General features: G+C 41.7%; 1 protein-coding gene and 1 long non-coding RNA gene across 7 annotated transcripts in view; one reads left to right on the top strand and one right to left on the bottom strand.

Moving 5' to 3' along the window:
* Positions 1 to 258, bottom strand: part of CCNI (cyclin I) — a 41888-nt gene extending 41630 nt beyond the window's left edge. For 3 of the 4 annotated variants that reach the window (XM_003414138.4, XM_064285681.1, XM_064285684.1), the window contains exon 1: positions 144 to 258. Coding sequence is in view for 1 of the 4 variants with exons in the window: in XM_023553340.2 (XP_023409108.1) it covers positions 144 to 230 (87 nt within the window). In the remaining 3 variants the exon portion in view is untranslated. The remainder of the gene's footprint in view (positions 1 to 143) is intronic. The other variant, XM_023553340.2, reaches the window with a different exon arrangement.
* Positions 191 to 26204, top strand: LOC111751726 (uncharacterized). Of its 3 annotated transcripts, none has more exons than XR_010322066.1 (5): positions 191 to 295; positions 826 to 1262; positions 1734 to 1859; positions 12270 to 24747; positions 25955 to 26204. It is a non-coding gene; the product is annotated as an uncharacterized LOC111751726 (long non-coding RNA). The 3 variants fall into 3 exon arrangements; XR_010322067.1 differs by having other exon boundaries at positions 826 to 1297; XR_002786816.2 differs by lacking the exons at positions 191 to 295; positions 826 to 1262 and having other exon boundaries at positions 1449 to 1859.
* Positions 26205 to 27760: the final 1556 nt, after the last annotated feature.

The raw sequence follows: 27760 nt of genomic DNA, 5'->3' as shown, positions 1-27760 counted from the left end.
GATCTGCCGGGGTGCGCGCTAGCCGGGCCGCTTGCACTGAGGCGGCGGGGGGTGGGGAAAGGGCGCAGACCGGGGGGCGCAGAGGCGGAGCGCGCCGGCGCCGGGCACCGAGACGTGTCGAGTCGCCCGCCCCGCCTCCTCACCTTCTCCTCCTCTTCTTCCTCCTCTTCTTCCTCCTCCTCCTCCTCCCCGGCAGAGCTGTAGGCCTCACAGTGGTGACGCGGGGTCATCCGCGGGCCCGTTACCACCTCATTTTCCTATGCGCGCGGCTGCAGGGCGCACGGGACGAGAACAGGTCCGACTGAGGAGGGAGAAGAGGGGGACCGGGCCTGGGGGCGCAGGCGCGGGGGCTCGAGCGGGACGGGTCGCACGGCTGCGGCTTGTGGGTCGGGCCGGTCAGCGAATTAGTTCCATGATGACCCCAAACCTGTGGCCGCCGCAGCCACCGCCTGTCCCGCTCCTCCAACCGCCGCCGCCGCTTGTGTCCGGGTGGGGAGGGGGCTCCCTCTCGCCATAGGGCGGCGGGGGCCGGGGAGAGGCGGAGGGGGAGACCGGCTCTGCCCCTGCCCGGGGGATGCGCCTCCAAGGGGAAATGGTGAAAGGGGGGAGGGGGGAAAAAGAAAAAAAAAAGAAAAGGAAAAGGGGGGAAAATAAGAAAAAGCGAGACAGAGGCGCTGCCGCGTCCGCTCGCGGGAAAGGCAGGGGAGGGAAGGAGGGAAGGGAAAAAAGAGGTGCCGGCTACCTCGGCTCCGCCTTCGCGGACCGATTCCTAGTTGCTCTCGCCCCTTGTAAACAACACATCCGGTGTCTCATCCTCTGTTCCAGTTCCTGTCTGCTGCCTTCTCGGTCCAATGAATGTATAGAGAAGTCCAGAAAAAATCTTGGCTGTTGGAGACGGAATGGGGAAGTTGTTGGCACTGGGGCAGGGGAAAGTGGACGTTTAGTGTGGGCAAAGAAAAGCCAAAAGAGCAAGAACTCGTTTTCCTTGGTGAAGCGGAAGGGTACTTCATAGGCCGCACGGTGACGTAAGCGCCCCGTCTGCTCCGTGGAAGAGGCGTGTGGTGGCTGGAGAGTGCGCTACGCTTGCGCACAGGGAAGAAAGAAGCGGTTGAGCTCTCAGCTTGGGGGTTGGACGATCTGCGGCTGTTGCTTTGGCAAGCCTAGAGCTGTCTGCGTTTACCCAACCTGATTGGTTGCCTGTTCTGTTAAGAGCCTGCGTTTGTAGTTGAGCTCGCAGAACGTTTTATTCTTACAATTGACGTGTAAGTGAAATTGCGGTTTTTTCGCTACCACACCGGTAGGTGGAGCGACGCTCTAAAGCGCTTAAAGAATGGAAAATGAGGGAGGAGGGGGATCATATCTTTAAGAACATTCTTGAGTATTTAAGCCTTCATTTGCAAAAGTGAATTTTACGGCTGCGCTGAGGGCCAGGAACCTGCTTGGTAACGCGCCAAGGGAATTCTATCGGCTTGAATTAGTCTGAGTATTTCAGAGTGGATTTTATTACCAGTTCCTTAACCACTGTATGATAACATATAAATGTGTTTTATTTGGAGTTCTTTGCTCACCTATGGTAATTTTTTGTTCCTTTAGTCTTAATTATAAAAGGAATTCACTGCATTACAGAAAGTTTTGAAAGAGAAAAGGGAAAAAAGATTCCAAACTCAACTATTTACGGAAGTAGTCTCGTTTGTGTTCTCCATTTCTTATCTTTTGTATGCTTTTTTTAACAGTGAAAAAAATTTTTTATTGACCTTATTCAGCGAGCCAGACTCAGTGTTCCAGCAAATGGAAGTAACCGAGACAGAAATAACTCTTGACCTCATGGAGTTTACAATGCAACGAAAGAGGATTACCCGGTATGTTGATTTGTTTACTTTTATATCTCCTCCCTGGAATATAATCTTTTGGATGGCAGGGATCTTGTGTATTTTCTTACACCCTGTATCCTTACCTGTAAAAGACTCTTGATATTTGATTACTGAATGAATAAGTAATTACTAGTATCAAAAGTATTAAGATGGAAAATTGCAGGCTGCTATGGAAACATTTAACTCTATCCTAGTTAGGGATATCAGAGAAGGCTTTTCTGAGGAAGTGACATTTAAGATGAGACTTGAAACCACTGGGCAAAGAAACAGAAAGAGTTATACAAGCAGAAGAACAGCATACACAAGGGCTCTGAAGCTGAGACGTTCTAAAAATCTCTGAAAGCTGGTTTGTCTGGACCTCAGAGAATTGAGGGGAGAGAGAAACCAGATTAAAGGCAGGGGGAGATTTCATAGAATGAATGAGTAGGGAATGGGAGGCCCCAGAAGCATTTAAGTGGATTGTATCCTGCCTTTTTTCACTTCATGTAGCATTTTCCGTTTTACTGCATAGTCTTCATTCTACACAGCCAACGTTTTTTTTTTTTTCTCCATAGTATTTCCAAAAGTGTGGCATAATTCCATTGTCGCACCATGGAATTGCTTCAAATTTTCATTACCATGAGAATAATACAAATTCTAAGGTATATACCTAAGAGAAATGAAAACTTGTCCATGCAAAAATTTATTCACAAATGGTTCATAGCAGCATTATTCACAGTAGCCAGGAGGTGAGAAAAACCCATATGTCTATCAACTGATGAATGCATAAACAAAATGTGGCATATTCACACAGTGGAATATTATGTGGCCATGTAAAGGAAGTTCTGATACATGCTACAACATAGACGAACCTTGAAAACATTGTGCTAAGTGAGAGAAGCCAGTCACTAAAGATCATATGTAATTCCCTTTACATGAAATGTCCAAAATAGGCAAGTGTAGACAGAAAGAGATCAGTGTTTGCATAGGGTTGGGGTAGGGTGAGGATGAGGATATGTGATTGGGGGGTAATACCTAAATGGTACAGGTTTCTTTTTGAGATGAAGAAAAATGTTATGTGATGACAGTTGCACAACTCTACAGATACACTAAAAACATCAAACTGTGCACTCTGTGTGGATGATTTGTATGATACATAAATTATATATCAACAAGCTGTCACAGAAACAAAATAAAAAGAATAATACAATTAACTCTCTATGCATAACCTTTGCTAAGTTATTTCTGAGTCCAGTGGTATTTGCGTTTTTGTGGTTTTGGATTGGTACCGGTTTTATGGATTGAATTTTGTCCCCCAAAATTGTGTGTCAACTTGGCTAGGCTGTGATTCCCAGTATTGTGTGGTTGCCCACGGTTTTGTGATCTGATTTGATTATCCTATATGTTATAAATCCTAATCTATGACGTTAACGAGGCAGGATTAGAGGTGGTTATGTTAATAAGGCAGGACTCAATCTCCAGGATTAGGTTATATTTTCAGTCAGTCTCTTACCAGATATAAAAGAGAGAATTCAGCAGACAGGAGAGGGACCTCATTACCACCAAGCAAGAAGAACGAGGAGCAAAGTGTGTCCTTGGACTCAGGGTCCCTGTGCTGAGAAGTTCCTAGACGAGGGGGAGATTGATGACAAGGACTTTTCCTCAGAGCCCACAGAGAGAGAAAGGCTTCCCCTGGAGCTGGCACCCTAAATTCGGACTTACTGCCTCCCAGACTGTGACAGAATAAATTTCTCTTTGTTAAAGCCATCCGCTTGTGGTATTTCTGTTATAGCAACCCTAGGTAACTAAAAAACTTACTCTTTTTGAAATTTTAGTTTATAAAAACTGTCTTATTATCTGAGAGATTTCCAGGAACAATTTAATCTACAACACTATGGATGTAATTAATAGGTAAATTTTTTTTTTAAGGATCTAGTTCCAGTTGTCATAATATAAAATAAGGACATTCTTTTACTTCACTATTTGTGTGTGTAACCTTACCTTTACTCAACATCTTTTTTCTTAATACCTAGTACTGTTTTTACAAAGAACTGTGGTTGTTAAAAAATAGAAATGCTTGAAATCACCTGAAAAATCAGATATATAAAAAAAATATATTAATATTCATATGTTGACAAGGAATTCATATTTTTTTTAATATTTTTTATATCTTTAAGGAAAGGTTCTGTTCTAAGTAGTAAAAATAGAATGGCACTTAAGAATAGTAATAAAAATGAGTTGCTGTAGCTGGGCTCACAAGGACACATCAACTGGGCCCTGAGGTATAAAAACAATAGATAGGATAATCTTGGAAAATGTCTTTTAGGGAAACTTGCACATAAGCCAGAACACAAAAGACTTTCCACTCTTATCTTTTTCTATTAATATACAGTGAATAGAAATTTGTTGGACCAATGAAGACCCTCCTGATTGTCGTTACTGAAACCTGTACCAATGATTGTTAAGAAAGGCAATTCAAAATGTAAGATCCCAGTTTCTAGCCAGTCTATGAAAAGGTGAAGCTTTCAGTGGTTTTGCCCATTTGTGGGCAACCCTGGTGGCGAAGTGGTTAAGTGCTACGGCTGCTAACCTGAAGGTTGGCAGTTCAAATCCACCAGGTGCCCCTTGGAAACTCTATAGGGTAGTTCTACTCTGTCCTATAGGGTTGCTGTGAGTCGGAATTGGCTTGACAGCAACGGGTTTGGTTTTTTTGGGTATAATGTTAATACATACTGATGCCTCTAACCCTCCTCAGACTTGGGCAGACATGGCTGTGGCAGCATGTTTGTCTGTTTTGCCATTCTTGTTTATTCTGTAATGTTCCTTGGATTCGGGCAGACATGGCTGTGGCAGCATACTTGTCCATTCTTCCATTCTTGCCTGTTCTATAATATTTCCTTGTACTTGGGCAGACATGCCTCTAACAACATGCTTGTCTGCTTCCCACTTTCGTCTTTCTGAATATATGCTGAATAAAACTTTCTTTTTGCTTTAAAAAAAAAAAAAAACAGTTGTTGTCAAATTGACGCTGACTCATGGCAACCACGTGTGTGTCAGAGCAGAACTGTGTTCCATAGGATTTTCAGTGGCTGATTGTTTTGGATTTATATAACCAGGCCTTTCTTTCAAGGCACCTCTGGGTTGATTTGAGCCACCAACTTTTTTTTTTTTTTGTGCTTTAGGTGAAAGTTTACAGCTCAGGTTGGTTTCTCATACGGAAATTTATACACATCTTACTATGTGACCCTGGTTGCGATCCCTGTAATGTGACAGCACACTCCCTGTTTCTTCCCCAGATTTCTCATGTCCATTCAACCAGCTCCTATCCTTTTTTACCTTCTTATCTTGACTCTGAACAGGAGCTGCCCGTTTAGTCTCATGTGTCTGAACTAAGAAGCACACTCTTCACGAATATCATTTTATGTCTTATAGTCCAGTCTATGTCTGAAGAGTTGGCTTCAGGAATGGTTTTAGTTCTGGGTTAACAGAGAATCAGGGGGCCATGTCTTCTGAGGTTCTTCCAGTCTCAGTTAGACCATTAAGTCTGGTCTCTTTACTAGAATTTGAATTCTGCACCCCACTTTTCACCTGCTTTGTCAGGGGCTGTCTGGTGTATTCCCCGTCAAGTCGGTCATTGGTGGTAGCCAGGCACCATCTAGTTCTTCTGGTCTCAGGCTGGTGGAGTCTGGTTTACGTGGCCCTTTTTGTCTCTTGGGCTAATATTTTCCTTGTGTCTTTGGTGTTCTTCATTCTCCTTTGCTCCAGGTGGGTTGGGACCAATTGATACATCTTAGAGGGCCACTGGCTAGCTATTAATACTCCAGATAGCACTCACTAAAGTGGGATGCAGAAAATTTTAATAAACTTTGTTATGCCATTTGACCCAGATGTCACCGGAAACAGTGGTCCCCAGACCTCCACCCCTGCTCCTCTGTCACTCGAAGTGTTTGGCTGTGTTCAGGAACCTTCTTAGCTTTTGGTTTAGTCCGGTTGTACTGACTTCCCCTGTATTGTGTGTTGTCCTTCTCTTCACCTAAGGTAATTTGTTTTAGTCATCTAGTGCTGCCATAACAGAAATACTACAAGTGGATGGCTTTAACAAAGAGAAGCTTATTTTCTCACAGTCCAGTAGTTTACAAGTCCAAATTCAGGGCATCAGCTCCAGGGGAAGGCTTTCTCTCTCTGTCAGCTATGGAGGAAGGTCCTTGTCCTCAGTCTTCACCTGGTCGAGGAGTTTCTCAGGCACAGGGACCCCATGTCCAAAGGACGCGCTCTCCTCCTGGTGCTGCTTTCTTGGTAGTATGAGGTCCCCTACTCTCTGCTTGCTTCCCTTTCCTTTTCTCTTTTTGGAGATAAAAGGTGGTACAGGCCACACCCCAGGGAGACTCCTTTACCTTGGTTCAGGGAGGTGACCTGAGTAAGAGTGGTGTTATAATCCCACCCTAATCCTCTCAACATAAAATTACAATCACAAAATGGAGGACAACCACATAATACTGGGAATCATGGCCTGACCAAGCTGATACACACATTTTTGGGGGGGACATAATTCAATCCATGACATAATTGCTGTCTGCTATCTAGTTAGTGTTGGAAACCCTGGTGGCATAGTGGTTAAGTGCTACGGCTGCTAACCAAAGGGTCAGCAGTTCGAATCCACCAGGCGCTCCTTGGAAACTCTATGGGGCAGTTCTACTCTGTCCTGTAGAGATGCTATGAGTCGGAATCGACTTAACGGCCCTGGGTTTTACTGGATTTATCTAGTTAGTGAATATTTCTCTCCCTCCCTCCCCACCCTCGTAACCATCAAAGAATGTCTCCTTCTGTGTCTATACCTTTTCTTGAGTTCTTACAACAATGGCCTCATACGATATTTGCCTTTTGAGACTGACTGATTTCATTCAGCATAATACTTTGCAGATTCATCCATGTTTTGAGATGTTTCGAGGATTTGTCATTGTTCTTATTATTGTATAGTATTCCATTGTGTGAATATACTGTAATTTGATTATCCGTTCATCCATCGATGGGCACCTAGGTTGTTTCCATCTCTTTGCTATTGTGAACAGTGCTGTAATGAACATGGGTGTGTATAAGTCTTTCATGTGATGGCTGTTATTTGTCTAGGATGTAATCTAAGGAGTGGGCTTGCTGGATTGTTTGGTACTTCTATTTCTAGCTTTTTAAGGAAGTGCCAAATCGATTTCCAAAGTGATTGTTCCATTTTACATTCCCACCGGCAGTGTATAAGTGTTCCAGTTTCTCCACAACCTTTCCAACATTTATTATTTTGTGTTTTTTGGATTAATGCTAGCCTTGTTGGTGTGAGATGGTATCTCATTGTAGTTTTGATTTGCATTGCTCTAATGGCTAATGATCATGAGCATTTCCTCACGTATCTGTTAGCTGCCTGAACGTCTTCTTTGTTGAAGTGCCTGTTCATACCTTTTGCCCATTTTTTAATTGGGTTATTTGTCTTTTGTTGAAGTTTTGCATAGTTCTACTCTGACACACATGGAATTGCCGTAAGTTAGCATCAACTCCATGACAACTGGCTTCTACTTACTATTGAGTGGGAAGAAAGAGTTCAAAGAGAACAAGTCAAAAATTCTAAAATAGGAAGCCTCAAGCTGCTTTTCAGACTTGGCCAACTATGAATGTAAACTGATTTTAGGTTTCTCATATGTAGGTACTGATTTAGAGACCTCAGCAGGAGGGATCATGCTTTATGGGTTCCATGCTTATTTAGAATAGCCACAGAAGTCAGGTACAACCACTTATTTGAAATTTGTCTTTCAAGAGGACTTCAGTAGAAGCTTTTTAATTCTTTTTTTGCTGAAGAAGAAAAAAAGACATTTTACATCTTTGTAGAAATGTTTTGAATCCTGAACCACGAAATTTAGTAAAATAAGTTTTTTAAATATATTTTATGTAATCGGACCATCAGTACACTTATTTCTTGTCAAGCATTTAAGGGGCAGATTTCAAGAAAAAGATAAATTTCTTCTAAAGTTTATTTTTAGTCTCATCACAACATATCTTTACTGTAATCTTTATTTCTTCTCAGTAAAGGAAAAGAATTATGTTTTGGAAATCAAATTGTCCACAGTCAGGCTTTTCAAGACTTCCTTTTCACATTTTAAGCTGCTTTTATTACTAGAGGGTGATTTAGTAAATATTTGAGTCTGAACTGCATACCTGGCTAGGTACAGTGTTTTAGTAATCTTGTGCTGCGGTAACAAATACCACAAGTAGATGGCTTTAACAAAGAGAAATTTATTTCCTCACAGTAAAAAGTAGGCTAAAAGTCCAAATTCAGGGTATAGGCTCCAGGGGAAGGCTTTCTCTCCCTTTGGGCTCTGGCAGAAGATTCCTCATCTTCAAACTTCCCCTGGTCAAGGTGCTTCTCAGGCCTAGGGACATCAGATCCCAAGGATGCACTCTGCTCCCTGTACTGCTTTCTTCGTGGTATGAGGCGTCCCTGTCTCTCTGCTTGCTTCTCTTCTCTCCCAAGAGATTGCCTCAAAACACAATCCAGTCCTGCTTCACTAACACAACTGGCACCCATCCCTCCCCCATTAACATCATAAAGGCAGGATTTACAACATATAGGAAAATCACACAATACTTCAAATCATGGCCCAGCCCAATTGATACACACATTTTTGGGGGGGACGTAATTCAATCCATGACACACAGTAAGAAATTCTAAGATGAGACAGACATGATCTTAAGAAATTCATTCGTTCTTTAATTCAGCAACTTTTACTAGCCATGTGTCCTTGTGCAAGTTACTCAACGTCTCCATAATTTGACCTCAGTTTCCTCATCTATAAAATAAGGGTAATAATAGTATGTGTTTCAAAGGGTTTTTATGAGGATTCAATGGGATAATATTTGTAAAGGGCTTAGAACAGGATAAGGCACATAAAAAAACTAAAACCAAACCCATTCCAGTTGAGTCAATTGTAACTCACAGCAACCCCATAGAACAGAGTAGAACTGCCCCCAGAGGGTTTCCAAGGCTGTAATCTTTACAAAAGCAGACTGCCACATCTTTCTACCACGGAGCGGCTCATGGGTTCAAACCATCGACCTTTTGCTTAGCAGCCAAGTGCTTAGCCACTGCACCACCACAGCTCCTTGTATGGCACTAAGCCAAAAAAAAACAAACCCACTGCTGTCGAGTTGATTCCTACTCATAGTGGCCCTATCAGACAGAGTAGAACTGCCCCATAGGGTTTCCAAGGAGTACCGGGTGGATTCAAATTGCCGAAGTTTTAGTTAGTAGTTATAGCTCTTAACTGCTACGCCACCACGTAGGAAACACTAATAATTAGCTTAATTATTGTAAAAGGCCTCTATGTGTCAGGCTTGAGTTTAATTTTTTTCATTTAATACAATTAAAGGTCGCTTACCTTCGAGGAGCTCACAGCCTTGCTATGGAGGCATAAACATGTAATCAAACATCTTTAATATAGTAAATGTTATGATAGTTACTATGGGAAAACAAAGGAGAAATCCTGTCTGACTTGGTCAGAGAACTTGAGTATTGTATTATTTGCTGTGTAACAAATTACTCCAAAGCTTAGCAATAAAAGCCAAGAAATATTATCTTAACACAATTTCCAAGGGTCAGGAACCTGTGAGTATCTTAGTTGGGTAGTTTTGGCTCTGGGTCCCTCAAGAGGTTACAGGATGTTATTGGTCAGGGCTGCAATCATCAAAAGGGGCTGGAGAATTTGCTTCCAAGTTCAGTTCCCCACCACTGGTCCCCTTCATAGGGCTGCTCATGACCAGACATTTGGCTTTCCCCAGAGCAGGTAATGAGGGAGAGGAAGAGAGAGACCAAGATGGAAGCCGCAGTCATTTTACATTGTAATCACAGAAGTGATGTACTGTCAGTTCTGCCCTATTCTATTTGTTAGAAGCAACTCACTAAGTCCAGTCTGCACTGAAGGGGAGGAGAATTAAGCTTGAAGAGAAGAGTATTGAAGAGTTTGTGGACGTAGTTTTTAAAACCACCACAGGTGTGTAAGGGAAAGTAAGGTTGTCTAAGCTGAGAGGTAGAAACATTTATCACAAGCAAAGGGCGTAGCAGAAACGAAGGAACAGAGATACTATTGTTAGCTGCTGCCAACTTGGCCTCTGACTCATATCGCCCCCATGCACAACAGAAGGAAGCACTGCCTGGTCCTGTATCATCCCCATCATTGGTTGTAGATTGGACCATTGTGATCCATAGAGCTTTCATTGGCTGATTTTTGAAAATAGATTGCCAGGCCTTTTTTCTTAGTCCATTTTAATCTGTAAATGCTCTGCTGAAACCTGTTCATCATCTCAGCAACACGCAAGCCTCCACTGACAGATGGGTAGTAGAAGCTCATGAGGTACATTGGCCAGGAATCGAACCCAGGTCTTCCCCATGGAAAGTAAGAAATCTACCACTGAACCACATGGTATGTAATCTAGCATGGCTAGAGAATTGAGGGGGCTACTGTTTTTCCAATTTTAAAGATGGGGAAATGTAGAGAGGTAAAGTAGCTTTCTCAACATATATAGTTAGTAAATGACAGTCCCAGGTTCTGAACCCAGATTCCTGATTAGCATAACCACTATACTGTAAAAAAAAATACAGATTGCATAAAGCCTTGAATGCCATACTAAGGCATTTGTTGGACTTACAAAAATTGGCCAATGGTTGTATCTGAGAGGTGACCTTGAATTTCTAAGTTATCTACTGCTGCTCTAACAGAAATACCACAAGTGCGTAGCTTTAACTAACAGAAATTTATTTTCTCACAGTTTAGAAAGAAGTCTGAATTCAGGGACCGGCTTTAGGTGAAGGCTTTCTCTCATGGTCGGCTTTGGGGAGAAGATCTTGTCTCTTCCAGCTCCTATTCCTTGGTGATCTTCAAGTGATAGCATGGCTTTTATCTTCTCCCATTGCTATCCATTGGTGCTGCTTCCTTGCTTCTGTGCCTAATCTGCCCTTTTTGCATCTTAAAAGTGATTGGGTTTAAGACACTTCCTACACTGATACAGCCTCATTAACATATCAAAGAAAACTGTTTCCGCAGGGGATTCTGTTGTTAGGTCCCCACTCATAGCAACTCTGTGTACAACAGAATGAAGCACTGTCTGGTCCTGTGCCATCCTCACAATCTTTGCTGTGTTTGAGCCCATTTTTGCAGCCACTGTGTCAGTCATCTTGAAGGTCTTCCTCTTTTTCATGGACCCTCTACTTTACCAAGCATGATGTCCTTCTCCAGGGATTAATCCCTCCTGATAACATGTCCAAAGTATGTGAGATGAAGTCTCACCATCCTTGCTTCCGGGAAGCATTCTGGCTGTACTTCTTCCAAGACAGATATGTTCATTCTTCTGGCAGTCCATGGTATATTCAGTATTCTTCGTCAGCACCATAATGTAAATGCCGTGCTATAGGCTGTGGAATTTCACAGAATTTATCTTCCATAGCAGAGATCACTACAGTTGGCCAATTCTGAATTAGAGACAGGTCAAGACTTTGGAAGATGATGAAAAGCATGTCTCCTCACCTGTGACCTATGGCCTATATCATTCCTTTGCTTGTTAGATAAAACTGGCAGATGCTTGAACTCCACCCGCATGTATTGAATCTGTATCTCTGGGCAGGAATCTCATTTAATCCAAAGGTTCTGGTCGTAATTATGCTCATTAAAGTTTAAGGACTTCTGTACATTCCCAGCCATTGTAAAATTCCCAGCCTTTGGAAAATTTTAGATAAGATTGCCAGTATTCCATTGAGTCTTACAGTTACTGTGTTGAGTTAATTTGGGCTAAGCTTTTATGAATTGGCTGTTGCCTCCAGCATCTCATAAAGCGTTTTGAATCTGTATCCTTGTACTCTCAAAGTGAAATTCCTGAACAAAAACTTCATCAGACACTTCCATTTTAGTCATACGGGCTTTAAAAAGGTTTTCATGTTATTTGTATCAGTGTTTATTATACTATTTTTAATTTAAAGGTAATAAAATCACGTTTAAAATACTAAAAATGGAGAAAAGGGGAAAAATAATGCATTGTCCTACCAGGCGAACCATACCGTTTTGATATATATCATAAGATTGATTGTCTCTTCCTTTTTAAATGGTTGTAGTCACAGTATACACCCTACCAGAAGAGAGTAAGACAGGACTAGGCTGGAGCAGGGCCGGTTGCCCCCCACCACCCCCCCAGCACATAGGCCATCCCTGGACAGAGCAGGACAGAGAGTAGAGTAAACAACCTCGTACAACCATAACCCACCTTCTAGAGAGTAGAACAGAACACATAGGCCCTGTGGGGCAAACTGTTCCGGCTGAGGGGTGGTACAAACTGAAGTGTTCCAAGATGTTGCAAATAAACTGTTAATATAGTTCTTGCATTACTCCACAGGGGCAGAATGTGCACAAAAGAAGTAAAAGTGACCACGGTTTGTCTTTCCTGTGCCGCCCAAGGGGCAGTGTGACAAAGGGAACCAGTGCGCCTGCGTCATATCCCATAATGAGTTATGTCAAGGGAACCAAAGAACTTCCATCTTGAAGAAATCCTGTGTGTGCCTGTATTTGCATAACCCAACCCCTTCTCAGAAATCTCCACTGTTCTCCCAGGACCTCATAAATAAACATCAAAACTGCTCCTCTCTGCCTTGTTGAAACGCTTAAATACTTGGCTCCTAGGCAAATCAGCAAGACTGTCTCTCTGAAGGTTCTAGCCCTTACTGTCTCCTTTTGCTAGCTGCTGGTAAAATAACTTTGCTTGTGTGACTCCAGGCTGCCTCAGTAGTCTTATTAGGCAGCCCGAATCCGATTGGGTTCACCCAAGGAAGGGGCCCTCGGAAACAAGAGCAAGAAGCAAAATCCAGAAGACTACTAGTGCAAAAGGTGCAACCAGCTAGAAGGGAAGGCAGAACTGGACTGAGTTTCAGAATAAGTGGAGGCCGAGACAAGCACAAAGTCCCGGGGTGATACAAGTGGTTTGTGCTCGACTACTCACCTAAAGGTTGGCACTACCCAGTGCTGCTGGGGAAGAAGGCCTGGCCATCTGTTTCCATAAAGATTATAGCCAAGAAAACCCTGTGGAGCAATTCTACTCTAACATGTGGAGTTGCATTGAGTCAGAATTGACTCGAGGGCAACAGGTTTGCAGGTTTGGTGTTTTTTTTTTTTGTTTTTGGAGACAAGCACAAAGCAAGATAAGATGGTGGTTTGGGAGCTAGTTCTACATGCAACCCGTTCTCAACTTTCGCTCTTAAGAACAGCATGACTGTGGATCTCAAAGCACCCCGGGGTGGGATAGCATGCTAGGTAGTTTGGTTAGTTCGATTAAATGAGCAGATTTTGTGGTGAGTGAGGAAGATACCAAGATCATTAAGGGAGATAACCAGTTTCCAGAAAAAGGAAAATTAAATGCATCAGTGCTACTCTGTGTTCTTTTGTCCCCTGTTTCTATGCTGATAATCCTACAGTCCCAAGCAAGTGTGATTTTCCTGAAGGAAAGCATTTTGTAAATAGCATGAGAGGACAAATAAAAGTTTTACCAAAACCCATTTATTTTCTAACATATAAACACAAACATTGTATCATTGATATGAAGGAGCTTTCGATAGCTTATTTAATTTACTTTTCTGTCTTTAATAAAATCTAACCTAAACCATCTTGGATAAATTTTTCCTATACTACTATGAAAGATTGCCAGAGGGGGTATCTTACAAATACTTTAATCCATTTGTTATGGATTGAATTGTGTCCTCCTAAAATGTGTGTCAGTTTGGCTAGGCAGTGATTCCCAGTATTGTGTGATTGTCCATCATTTTGTCATCTGATGTGATTTTCTTACGTGTTGTAAATCCTACCTCTGTGATGTTAATGAGGCAAAATTAGAGGCAGTTATGTTAGTGAGGCAGGACTCAATCTACAAGATTAGGTTGTATCTTGAGTCAGTCTCTTTTGAGATATAAAAAGGAGATGTGAGCAGAGAAACAGGGACCCCACGCCCCTAAGAATGAAAAACCAGAAGGGGAGCACATCTTTGGACCTGGGGACCCTGTGCTGAGAAGCTCCTAGACTAGGGAAAGATTGATGACAAGAACCTTCCTACAGAGCCAACAGAGAGAGAAAATCTTCCTTTGGAGCTGACACCCTGAATTTGGACTTAAGAGCTTCCTAGCCTGTGAGAGACTAAATTTCTCTTTGTTAAAGCCATCCACTTGTGGTATGAGTGTTACAGCAGCACTAGATAACTAGTGCTAAGGATATCACGCTTGGTAAAGTAGAAGATCAGTGAAAAAGAGGAAGACCCTCAGTGAGATTGACACAGTGACTATGACATTGGGCCCAAGCATAACTGCCATCATGATGATGGCACAGGACTGGGCAGTGTTTCGTTCTGTTGTATGTACGGTCACTATGAATTGGAACTGACTGAATGACACCTAACAACAACAGATAACTAAGACACCATTCCATAGGAATGTTGTCATCCCCTTAATTGTGTTCTTTTGCATATTTTAGGAAGATATTTTTTTCATGTTGCTTATTTCAACTGTGTTACAGCAGAAACTAAATCCAAACATCTAAGCATACAAAAAACTATTTGCATCAACTCACGTAGAAAACGATCAGGTAATTTGGACTTACATCTTGGCTATACTAATAACCACTTGAATTTTAAAGAAAAAAATTATACATATTCCACATCCATAACTCTAAAGTAAAAGATAATTTCCGTTTTTGAATCCAAAATGTCTTCTGAAACTTGAGGATAAGATTGAATAAGGAAGGAAAAAATGCTGCAGAAATACGGTGAGAGAAATCAAGCTTTATACTAAAGAAACTGCAGTGTTCTATGGAATCTTCCTCTGCTTCCCAATGTCAGATAGCCTGCAGCATGCCTCTCAGAGTGGGCCACTGGTCAGTTTTCCTAGGCCCATTGAAACCTGGCCTCCTGACCACTCTCAGGAATTTATAACTTATAAGTAGGTGATGAATAGTAAATGCCAAGTCAGGAGTTTTTTTTTTTTGTTTTTACCCTCAGAATTGTTGAATAGAACATAGGATAGACTTCCTTTGATAGTTATTCCCACATGCATTATAATATAGGCACCAGATTTCTTACTGTAAGAAGTTACATTTAAGGTCATAGAAACTGGATCTATAAAAAGCACCAAGGCATGTAAGTAATAGTACTGCTTTGTAATTATACATAGTATACAGCTATTTGCCTTTACCTTTCAAATGTGTTATTGCTTTAGTTCCTAAAAGTACTTAAAAGCCAGATAGTTATTCACTAAGTTCTCGTTAGTCACTGAATTAAAATTGAATTATAAAAATGATAATGTCAAATAGTATATAACGACTTTTAGAAGTCTGATATACATTAAACAAAGGAACCAAGATAAAATGTGGTTTTCTAAGCTAGAATGGAGCCCTGGTGGCATAAAACCAAAAACCAAACCCAGCGCTGTCAAGTTGATTCCAACTCATAGCGACCCTCTGGGACAGAGTAGAACTGCCCCATAGAGTTTCCAGGGAGCGCCTGGAGGATTCGAACTGCTGACCCTTTGGTTAACAGACATAGACCTTAAGCACTATGCCACCAGGGTTGTTAAGAATTTGGCTGCTAACCAAAAGGTCAGCAGTTCGAATCCACCAGGCGCTCCTTGGAAACCCTGTGAGGTGGTTCTACTCTGTCCTGTAGGGTTGCTATGAGTCGAAATGTTTTGGTTTTCTTAGTTTTAAGATAGACACTACAACAAAGCCGACGCAAAGACAACAGAACCATAATCCTTTATCATAATACTAAAACTATCCCTAATGGTTGGAGTTAACTTAGAATGAAGGCCAACTTTAGGAAAGATTCTCGAAATATTTTTGTGAGTAAAGAGCCTCATTTTGTAATAAGCATCAACCATTTTACATTTTAAAAAATCAGTAAAGTTTGCTGTAACCAAAATATCCTCACCTTCACAGCAGCTCGAAGGGGCACAGCTTGTAGGCTAAGTGCCATGTCCACAGGAATTTCTGGCTCTGAGTCCCCACTGGTCTAAATGCTGGAACCCAGCACTCATAGCCCCTCCTTTCCCATGGCAGGTCCCAGGGAACTTTATGTGATCTCTTTGACAGTCATTAAGAGAATTCAGTCTCTTTGGCCCCTGCCTGGTTGCTTGGCACAGGTGCCCTGCTGGTGTTTTTCAGATGTGTGCTGACCTTGGCATGACGCTTGGGGGTCATTGTCTTGTAGTTTGTACTGACCAATCATGTAGCCCTCGGTCACTGTTGATGGATTAAGTACCCTGAGGTCAACATCTGTGTTGTTCCAGATAAAAGGGGAGTAGGAACCCTGGCAGCACAGTGGTGAAGAGCTCGGCTGCTAACCAAAAGGCCAGTTGTTCAAATCCACCAGCCACTCTTTGGAAACCCTGTGGAGCAGTTCTATTATAAGTAAGAATCGATTCAGCAAAGGGCTTTTAAGGTGAACAGGGGGCCCTCTCTCTGCCAGTGTTACAGTTTTTTCAATGAATTCCTAAACAGAATGGCCTTGCTTTCTGTTTTTTCAGAGCTTATAGTGTTAAATTTTATGTTGATTCAAATCCTTATGGTTCTTAACTCATCTTTTGGTCAACTTCTCTGGTACTGGATCAGATAACATTTAATGTGATACTACTCATTCCACCCCTGTAATGTCTGGACACTAATTCTTAACTATTTAGAGCGAAGGAGTCCCTGGGTGGTACAAAGAGTTAACGCACTTAGCTGATAACTGAAAGGCTGGCAGTTATGTCCCCCAGAGGTGTATCAGAAGAAAGTCCTGGAGATCTACTTCCAAAAATTAAGCCATTGAAAACCCTATGGAGTGCAGTTCTATTCTGACACACATGGGGTGGCCATGAGTCAGAATCGACTCTACAACAACTGGTTTATTTGGAATGAGTTCCCTGCCCGGTCCAGGTCACCCCAAGGAAATTAGAGGACCACCTCTGTTCCTTCTCTGCCTTGTCCTCTAAAGACTACTGTGGGTTCCAAAGTATAATCTCTCTCTCTCTTTTTTTCTCTTTCTTCCTTCACTTATCTTTCTCTCTTTTCCAGAAGGCCCTTTAGAGCCTCTGGTGACCTGCTCCAATTTGCTCTACTTTCTAGAATGCATAGGTAGTCCAAGCCCCCATGTTAAGTGTAACTTTTACCTTTTAAGGGAGAAATTTACCTTCTCTCAATGAGGAAGTAGAAACATAAAATTGTATTCAATAAAATTTTTTTTAATTTAATATTATGGTTAGTTAAGACTTAAGGTAAAAAAATTGTACTGAATGCTGTATTTGAAATGAGATATTTTTCACTTTTTTTTATATTATTCACTTTTGAAAGTTCTCTTTTTCTTATCACAAGCATTTTTATATTCAGTTAGATCAACCAACCCAACTCAGCTCTTTAGAATTAACTGTGTTTCATAAACTACTATTCACAACTTTAAACTGCTTTTTTATCAAGTCTCTGTTCTGAGGAAAACCTACCGAGAAGCTACAGAGAGGAATTATTGCCCAGGATGAAGTATCCTGGCCAGAGCGACATCATTCCATGTTGTATTTGCCAATAAGTTGACGAAATTATGCCTTTTCAATGAAGGCATCCTATTTCTTCTTCTAAAATTAGGTATTTTAAAAGGTGAATTTTAAGTACCTTTCAGTTACTTTAAGACCCAGTTGCAATACATTCTTCCTCAGGGCGCATTTAGACACAACATGGTGCAGTGTGTGATACAGACTGATGGTGATATCAGTTGATTACAAGTCATTTGCTAGAAGCAGCTGGACTTATGTGACCAGGTTCAATAGAAGCTTCAATAAATATCTAGGTATTTATTGAGCATTAACTGTATATAAGGCCTTGGACTGAATTAAAATGTCAAGCTGACCATGAACCCAGGAAATAATGTTACTAACACCAGTATACCTATTAGAAAATATGCCGTGGTCATAATTTTAAGGGAAAATTGGGAATAACTGTAAAAATAATTTGTTTAACAAGATTAGAAATGGCTGTATTCATCTTGAATAAAGTACCTATGAGGTCATCTTGTCGTTAGGTGCCTTTGAATCGATTTTCAATTCAAAGTGACCCCATGTGACAGTAGAACTGCCTCATAGGGTTTTCTTGGCTGTAATCTTTATGGAAGCAGATCTCCAGGTCTTTCTCCCACAGAGCCACTGAGTGAGTTCAAACTACCAGCTTTTATGTTAGCATCTGAGCACTTAATCATTGCTTCACCAAGTCGTAGAGTACTTAATTCAGAGAATGTTGTGGGTCTATTCCAGTGTTAGATTGGGCTTGTGCTTAATATTCTTCAGGATTGGACTAGACCAGATGGAAAGGAAGCAAATTCCCAAAAGCTTATAGTCTGGTCCACCATTTTCCAATGTTATGGTATAATATTTTGTGACATGAGTAAAATCAAATGCTTCGTACTACTTTTCTAATAGCCATGATCTTAGCCTTTAGATTTTACTGGGTTTTAAGTTTTCAGAGACCCCAAAATGATTTCTTCCCTAAGGGATGGGGAGGATCAAACCACTATAATCACGAAGCTACTGTCTCATGTCAACATTCTGTGCATTTATCTTCTTATTTCTCCGTTGAGCCTACTTACAATTATACCTCTCCTCACACCGAGTTTCCACGTTTGTTGGTATCCTTGGTTCAAATGATCCTTTCCCTAATAGAATCTTAGTGGATCTACCTCATCTCCCAAGTCTCTATTTATTATTCCTATCTATGTTCCCAGGACTCTATTTATTGTCTCTATTTGTGTTCACTATGCAGTGGTATACCTGTTTTCTCTAGAAATGTCCTTTGCTCTTCTTGTAGATTTATGACAGGTTTCAATACATGGAGAAATATATCTGCAAGGTCTGTATCCTTCTCTGCAGGCATAAGGTATTAATTAGTACTGGCTAGGTTGTTGGAACAAGAGATTCAAAAATACAGAGATCCCAAAATGGCAGCTGTATGATATAGAGAGTCCATCTTGTTCCTTTTCCATCCTTAGGGTACTGGTTTCCTTTTTGTACCTGAAAACAACTCACCCAGTCCACTTAAAAAGAGACTGAGGGAAGCACCTGACCCAGAAGTTGCATAACTTACTTCTGCTCACGTTCTCTTTACTGCGCACTCCTTAGCTATATTTGGATCTAACTTAAACTGTTATTAGAATAGAAGATAAAGTACAGTGAGGAGACAGCTGGCAAACTCTCTACCCTCTAGTATGGCCCAGATTTCTTTTTTAAAAAATCAAAGTACTTTCGGATTGAGTAGATGTAGGTGTCTCAGACTGGGTTCTCTAGAGGAGCAAAACCAGTGAATCATATATACATCGAGATTTATCTCAGGAAAATGGCTCATGAGTTTGTAGAGGCTGGCAAGTCCCAAGTCTGTGGGTCAGGTGTCAGGCTGCAGAATTCTCTCGACTCACATAGCTGCAGGGGCTGACAAACGCCAGATCAACAGGTCAGACAGTAGGCCGCTGGCTCCTGGGCTGCAGAGGCTGACTAATCCAAGATCAGTGGGTAAGATGGCAGGCTTCTGGTTCACGGGATGTGGAGGCCAATGAATCCCAAGATCAGCAGGCTATACAACAGGCACCTGGTTCAAGTCCCAAAAACTGGAAGTCAGATGATGACAAGCTGGATGCAGAATCCAAAATAAGCAAGTAAACCTTGCCAGAATGTCCATATATATATTGGATGCAGGTTACACCCATGAGGAAACTCCCCTTACAATTGATTGGCTCATCATATCAGATCACATCATGAGGGATGATTACTTCATTACATAACTGTCAAACTACATCATTACATAAACTGCCAGACCACTAAGAATCATAGCCCAGCCAAGTTAACACACAACCTTAACTATCACAGTCTACCCTTTCTCAGCTTGGGAGCCGCACAGTTTCCTTAAACCATACACAATCACTAAATAAAGACAATTTACAAAGTTATGCTTGAACCTAACGTTGCACCTAATATGGATAACATTGCAAAGAATGGGAATTCCAGAACACTTAGTTGTGCTCATGAAGAACCTGTACTTAGATCAAGAAGCAGTCATTGAAACGGAACAAGGGGGATACTGTGTGGTTTAAAATTAAAGGTGTGCGTCGGAGTTGTATCCTTTCACCATATGTTCAATCTGTATGCTGAGCAAACAATCTGAGAAGCTGGACAATATGAAGAAGAACGTAGCATCACAATTGGAGGAAGACTCACTAACAACCTGTGATATGCAGATGACACAACCTTGCTTGTTGAAAGCGAAGAGGACTTGAAGCACTTACTGATGATGATTAAGGACTACAGCCTTCAGTGTGGATTACACCTCAACATAAAGAAAACAAAAATCCTCACAACTGGACCAATAGGCTGCATCAGGATAAAGAGAAAAAATATTGAAGTTGTCAAGGATTTCATTTTACTTCGATCCATAATCAACGCCCATGGAAGCAGCAGTAAAGAAATCAAACAACACACTGCATTAGGCAAATTTGCTGCAAAAGACCTCTTTAAAGTGTTGAAAAGCAATGAAGTCACCTTGAGGACTAAGGTGTGCCTGACCCAAGGCATGATGTTTTCAATTGCCTCATATGCATGTGAAAGCTGGCCAATGAATAAGGAAGATCAAAGAAGAGTTGGTACCTTCAAATTATGGTGTTGACGAAGAATATTGAACATACCGTGGACTACCAGAAGAACGAACAAATCTGTCTTGGAAGAGGTACAACCAGAATGCTCATTAGAATCAAAGATGGCAGCACTTCAACTCACATACTTTGGACGTGTTATGAGGAGATACGAGTGTCTGGAGAAGGACATCATGCTTAAGAAAGTAGAGGGTCAGCAAAAAAGAGGAAGACCCTCAGCGAGATGGGTTGACACAGCAGCTGCACCAATGGGCTCAAGCATAACAACGATTGTGAGGATGGTGCAGGACCAGGCAGTATTTTGTTCTGTTGTACATAGGGTTGCTATGAATTAGAACCGACTCGACAGCACCGAACAACTACATGCATACAACCAAGATGTTTACATCTTATATTTTTAAATGAAGAAAACAAAAATAGTTGATGCACACATACAAAGCAGAAATACTCATAACAATTACAGTCCTCATTTCTGCAGCTGATCACATGATGGTAACTGGTATTTAGAACTACCTTCTTCCACCACCCATTCCGTATTCCCATCACCTTCAGCAAGCACCTCAGCTGTTTGTGGTTCTTTGCATGGTGAGTTGATCCAAATCTTCATTCCTAAAGTGTTTGAGCCATTAGTAGTAATGTCGGAATTGGGTCACTGTAGTTTTCCATTGACTTTAATCACAGGGCATGGTAGTACTAAGAGATGCCCTAAGGGGTCACCTGTATTCCAGACATACACTTTTTTACCTCCCTTTTGTAATATCAGTCTGATTTGGTAGTCAGGGTCAGTCACTCCAGTCAGTATGGTCATTCCCTTTTTTGCCTGTTGATCCACAGGCATGAGGCACCCAAAGTGGCTGGGTGGTATCCTTAACATCCAGTTCAATGGAATCCATGTCATGTCTCCAGGTGGGAACATTCCTCCAGTTGGAACTAAGACCTCTGGACCTGCAGAGCAATGAGTTGCAGGGACAGGAAGCAAAAATTTTGTGAGTGTGTCACTAGGGGTAATAGTGAGTGATGCCAGTCCAATCTCCACCCCTTGATTCCTGGAACCATGAATCCTGGCTATGGGGGAAACAGCATTATACAGGCATACCTCGTTTTATTGTGTTTCACCTTGTTGTGCTTCACAGATATTGTGTTCTCTACAAATTGAAGAACCTGCATCAAGCAAGTCTATCGATGCCATTTTTCAAACAGCATGCGCTCAGTTCATGTCTCTATCACATTTTGGTAATTTTCACAATATTTCAAAGTTCTTCATTATTGTATCTGCTATGGTGATCTGTGATCAGTGATCTTTGATGTTACTGTTGTAATTGTTTTGGGGCCACAAGCTGCACCCATATAAGATGGCGAACTTAACTCATACATGTTGTGTGTGTTCTGACTGTTCCACCGACTGGCCATCCCCCCATCTCTCTCTCTCTCTTCTTAGACCTCCCTATTCCCTGAGACTCAACAGAGTTGAAATTAGGCCAATTAATACCCCTACAATGGCCTCTAAGTGTTCGAGCGAAAGGAAGAGTCAGACACCTCTCACTTAAATCAAAAGCTAGAAATGATTAAGCTTAATGAAGAAGGCATGTCAAAAACTAAGACAGGCTGAAAGGCCTCTCGTGCCAGTTAACCAAGTTGTGAATGCAAAGGAAAAGTTCTTGAAGGAAATTAAAAGTGCTATTCCGGTGAACACATAAATGAGAAGTAACTGAAAGATGCGTATTGCTGATACAGAGAAAGTTTTAGTGATCTGAATAGAAAATCAAATCAGCCACAGCATTCCCTTAAGCCAAAGCCTAATCCAGAGCAAGACCCTAACTCTCCTCAATTATATGAAGGCTGGGAGAGGTGAGGAAGCTGCAGAGGATTTGGTTCATGAGGTTTAAGGAAAGCAGCCATCTCCATAACATAAAAGTGCAAGGTGAGGCAGCAAGTGCTGATGCAGAAGCTGCAGCAAGTTATCCAGAAGATCTAGGTGAGGTAATTGACGAAGATTGTTACACTAAACAGCAGATTTCCAATGTGGATGAAGCAGCCTTATACTGGAAGAAGATGCCTTCTAGGACTTTCATAGCTAGAGAGGAGAAGTCAATGCCTGGCTTCAAAGCTTCAAAGGACAGGCTGACTCTCTTGTCGGATCTAATGCAGCTGGTGACTTCAGGTCGAAGCCAATGCTCATTTACCAATCCAAAAATCCTAGGACCCTTAAAAATTATGCTAAATCTACTCCGCCTGTGCTCTATAAATGGAACAAGAAAGCCTGGATGACAGCACATCTTTTTACAACATGGTTTACTGATATTTTAAGCCCACTGTTGAGACCTACTGCTCAGAAAAAGATTCTTTTCAAAATATTACTGCTTATTGACAATGCACCTGGTCACCCAAGAGCTCTGATGGACATGTATTAGGAGGTTAATGTTGTTTTCATGTGTGCTAACACAACATCCATTCCGCAGGCCATGGATCAAGGAGTAGTTTGACTTTCGAGTCTTATTACTTAAGAAATACATTTTGTAAGGCTATAGCTGCCGTAGATAGTGATTCCTTTGATCATCTGGGCAAAGTAAATTGAAAATCTTTTGGAAAGGATTCACCATTCTAGATGCCATTAAGAACATTTGTGATTCATGGAGGAGGTCAATATATCAGCATTAACAGGAGTGTGAAAGAAGTTGATTTCAACCCTCCTGGATGACTTTGAGGGGTTCAAGACATCAGTGGAGGAAGTAACTGCAGATGTGATGGAAATAGCAAGAAAACTAGAGTTAGAAGTGGAGCCTGAAGGTGTAACTGAGTTACTGCAACCTCATGATAAAATTTTAATGGATGAGGAGTTGCTTCTTGTGGACAAAGAAAGTGGTTGCTTCAGATGGAATCTGTTTCTGGTGAAAATGCTGTGAACATTGTTGATATGACAAAGGATTTAGAATATTACATAAACTTAGTTGATAAAGAAGAGTCAGAGTTTAAGAGGATTGACTCTAATTTTGAAAGAAGTTCTATTTGTGGGTAAAATGCTATCAAATAGCATTACATGCTACAGAGAAATCTTTCAATTGATTTCAAACTTACCTTAATATTTACCCACTTTTCTAAGTTTAAACCTAACTTTATTTATATCGCCTTTACTTCCTCTCCATATCAAAGATTTCAGACTACATTTCTTAGTCCTTCTTTATTGTTTTAATGTTGTCTTCTTTTACATAATTACTTTGCTGTTTCCCTGTTTTAACTTCTGTTTATCTGGAAATACCCTAATTTCACCTTCATATTTGAGAGACAGTTTTGCTCTATATTTGATTGTTAGCTGGCAGTTTTTTTTCTTCAGTGCTTTATATAAGTCATCTCATTGCCTTCTTGCCTGCTTGGTTTCTGCTGAGTAGTCCGAGCTTATTCTTATTGACTCTTCTTTGTAGGTGACTTTTCGTTTATCCCTAGCCGCTCTTAAAATTCACTCTGTATCTTCAGTTTTGGCAAGTTTGATTATAATAACATCTTGGTGACTTTATTTTGAGATCTACCTTGTGTGGAGTGTGATGAGCATCTTGGATAGATATTTTCTCATCTTTCACAATATCAGGGAAGTGTCTGCCAACAAATCCTAAACAATTCTTTCTGTATTTTCTGTTAACCCTTCCTGTTCTGGTACTCCAATCACTCGTAGGTTATTTCTCTTGATAGAGTCCTACATGATTCTTAAGTTTTCTTCATTTTTTTTTTAATTCTTTTATCTGGTTTTTCTTAGAATATGTTGTTGCCAAGTATTTTATCTTCAGTCTCACTCATTCTGCCTTCCACTTGCTCAATTCTGCTCCTCTGACTTTATATCAAGTTGTCTAATTCTGTAATTTTATTGTTAATCTTCGGAATTTCTGATTGTTGTCTCTCTACGGATTCTTGCAGCTTATTTTTCATTATGTTCTTGAATAACCTTTTTAATTTCTTCAACTGCTTTATCTATGTGTTCCTTGGCTTGTTCTGCATTTTGCCTGATCTCCTTCCTTATCTTGTTCCTGGTGTTCTGTATGTTAATCTTGTGTATTCTGCATCTGGTAATTACAGGAATGCACCTTCATCCAGAAGATCCCTTGATTCTTTGTTTTGAGAGCTTGTTGAAGTGATCATGGTCTGCTTCTTTATGTGATTTAATATTGATTGTTGTCTCTGAGCCATCTATAAGGTATTGTATTAGTTTATTTTATGTTTGCTTACTGTATCCTAGCTTCTTGATTTGTTTTATTTTGATATGCCCCAATAGGCTGCTTGAGTGAGCTAGCTTGATTATTTTCACCTTGGAAGCTCTAACATCCTGTCACTGGGTGGCTAGAGCTGTTACCAAGTACATTAGTCTAGGAGTCCATTCACTCTTCTTGTATGGATTCAGGTCAGACGTCCAGGTAGCTGGTCATCAAGTGTGGTACAGGCTCTGCCCTGCAGTCTTAGAGGGGCAGGGGTAATTCGTGTAGGTGCAGGTATCTGGTTGCAGTAGGGGGTCATGCTCAGAACAAGGCAGGGGGCTGACAACAGTTCCCTGAGTGACTGTGAGGAAAGTGCGTCCCTGTTCCCCAGAGTGCACAGGTGGCTAGGTTCTGCAGATGGACCATGGGCACACAATGCTTTTGGTTGTAAGGACTGGGTGGTACCACTTAGCCTTGGACCCCTGTCGTGGATGGCTAGGTGATGTGGCTGGAGCCACCCGTCCTTAGGCCCTTAATGTGGGTAGATGAGGACCCTGTTTAATAGGCAAAGCAGTATCAAACATCAAACACCCACCTCTCCACTACACAGCTGAAACAGTTGCAGTCTGCTAACAAGGGCCCGTTCTCCTGAAATAGGCCCACACAGGTCCATGTAGAGGGGAAAGATACTCAAAGTCCATGGACCATTTATGCCTGGACAAGAGCTGTTTCTGTCCTGACCGCCCCAGCTCAGTGGACCTGACAGATTATCTTTTCCCCCAATTGTGAATTTATTCCTTTTCCAAGGCCAGGAGAATGGCTCAGGGAGCGCAGCAGGGCATATCTCAGGCCCAGGAAAATTGACAGCCACTGAAGTCGGCTTGCAGGCTGCGGGCGTGGTAAAATAAACGCAAATACTTAGCTTTTACCAAGAGCGCTGTTTGTCTCTCATTCTGGAGGTGTGAGTAGGCTGTGCAGCCCCCTATCTCTCCCTGAGGAAACCACCTCCGGAACACTACCACCAGCACCACCGCAGTTACTCCAGAGAATGGTGCCTGAGGGTACCCAGCAACTCATGTCCGGCAACTCCTCTTTGTTTCTGAACTGTCTGTCCCTCCCCCTCCTGTTCAGTCCATTTTCTAACTTTGCCTTTGATGTTCAGGGCTCCTAGCTTGTCATAAATATAATCATTTTACTTGTTTTTTTCAGGTCTTTGTTGTAAAAGGGATCACCGGAAGCATCTGACTACTCAGCCATCTTGGCCCCGCCTCTGATGTGTCAAACTTTGTTGTCTTATTTTAAGAAATTGCCACAGCCACCCCAGCCTTCAGCAACCACCACCCTGATCAGTCAGCAGCCACCAAGATCGAGGAAGATCCTCCACCAGCAAAAAGACTGACTCACTGAAGGCTGAGATGATAGTTAGCATTTCTTAGCAATAAAATATTTTTTAATTAAAGTATGTACATTGTTTTTTTAGACATAATGCTATTATTGCACACTTAATAGACTGGAGTATAGTGTAAACATAACTTTTATATGGTCTGAGAAACCAAAAACTTTGTGTGACTTGCTTTATTGCCATATTCACTTTATTGGGGCGGTCTGGAACCAAACCAGCCCTATCTCTGAGGTATACATGTATATTGGGTGCTGGTTTAGAGTATACACAGCCTCCTGGAGAACATTGCCCCAAACCTGCAAAGCATAGCCACCTAGCTGGCACTGTTATTGTGTCTTTAGAAGGCCATTTCATCTTTCTGTCAAGCGAGCTACTTCAGGATGATGGGTGTCTTAGGCTGGGTTCTCTAGAGAAGCAAAGCCAGTGAAGCATATAAATATATGTGGACATAGGTTTATATCAAGGAAATGGCTCACACAGTTGTAGAGGCTGGAAAGTCCCAAATCCATGGGTCAGGCTGGAGGCTTCTCCTGACTCAAATAACTGCAGGGACTGGTGAATCCAAGATTGGCAGGTCAGACAGCAGGCCTCTGGATCACAGGCTACAGAGGCTGACAGAGTCTCAGATCAGCAGGTTAAATGCTAGTTCAAGTTCCAAGAACCCAAAATCAGATGAACAGGAGCCAGCTGCAGGATCCAGAGAGAGCAAAAGCCAATGAACTTTGCCAGAAATACCACCTATATTGGGTGCAGGCCACACACCCAACGAGGACTGCCTTTCCACTGGTTGGCCGCTTATAACAGACCTCAACATGAAGATGATTACGTTATATCGCATCTCATTATGAACATGATTACATGATTATGTAGCTACCAAACTACATTATAACTGCCAAACCACTGAGAGTCATGGTCCAGGCAAGTTAACCATCAAAATGGGGGACATGGTAAGACCAGTGAATTCCTTGAGCATTGGCCCATTGCCATGTTCATTTGCTGTGAAGTGAGTCCCTGGATCTGAGGCTGTGTGGGATACCGTGCTATGTGGGAAACAATGTTGGTGAATAAGGCATTCTGTGAGACCGTGGATGATAGTTTTGGCAGAAGTGTTGCATTTAGGGGAAGCACATCCGTATCCTGCATAAGTGTCTGTTCCAGTCAGAATGAAACACTACCCTTTCCATGATGGAAGCAGTCCAGGGTAATCAACCTGTCATCAATTGCTGGCTGATTGTCTCGAGGAATAGTGCCATATTGGGGACTCAGTGTTGACCTCTGCTGCTAGCAGATTGGGCATTCAGCAGTGGCTGTAGCCAAGTTGATGTTGGTGAGTGGAAGTCCATGTTCCTGAGCCCATACATAACCTCCATACCTGCCACCATGGCCACTTTGTTCATGAAACCGTTAAGCAATGACAGGAGTGGCTGGGGGAAGAGGATGACTGGTTTCCACAGAACGTATCATACTATCCATTTCATTGTTAAAATCGTCCTCTGCAGAGGTTACCCTTGGTAAGCATCTACGTGAGGCATAAATATCTTCATTTCTTCAGCCCATTCAGAGAGGTTTATCTACATACACCTACCCCATATCTCCTCGTCACCACTTTTCCA

This window comes from Loxodonta africana, chromosome 5 (assembly GCF_030014295.1).
Source record: "Loxodonta africana isolate mLoxAfr1 chromosome 5, mLoxAfr1.hap2, whole genome shotgun sequence".
In the NCBI taxonomy this organism is placed as follows: domain Eukaryota; kingdom Metazoa; phylum Chordata; class Mammalia; order Proboscidea; family Elephantidae; genus Loxodonta; species Loxodonta africana.
This window is presented reverse-complemented; position numbering and strand designations above follow the sequence as displayed.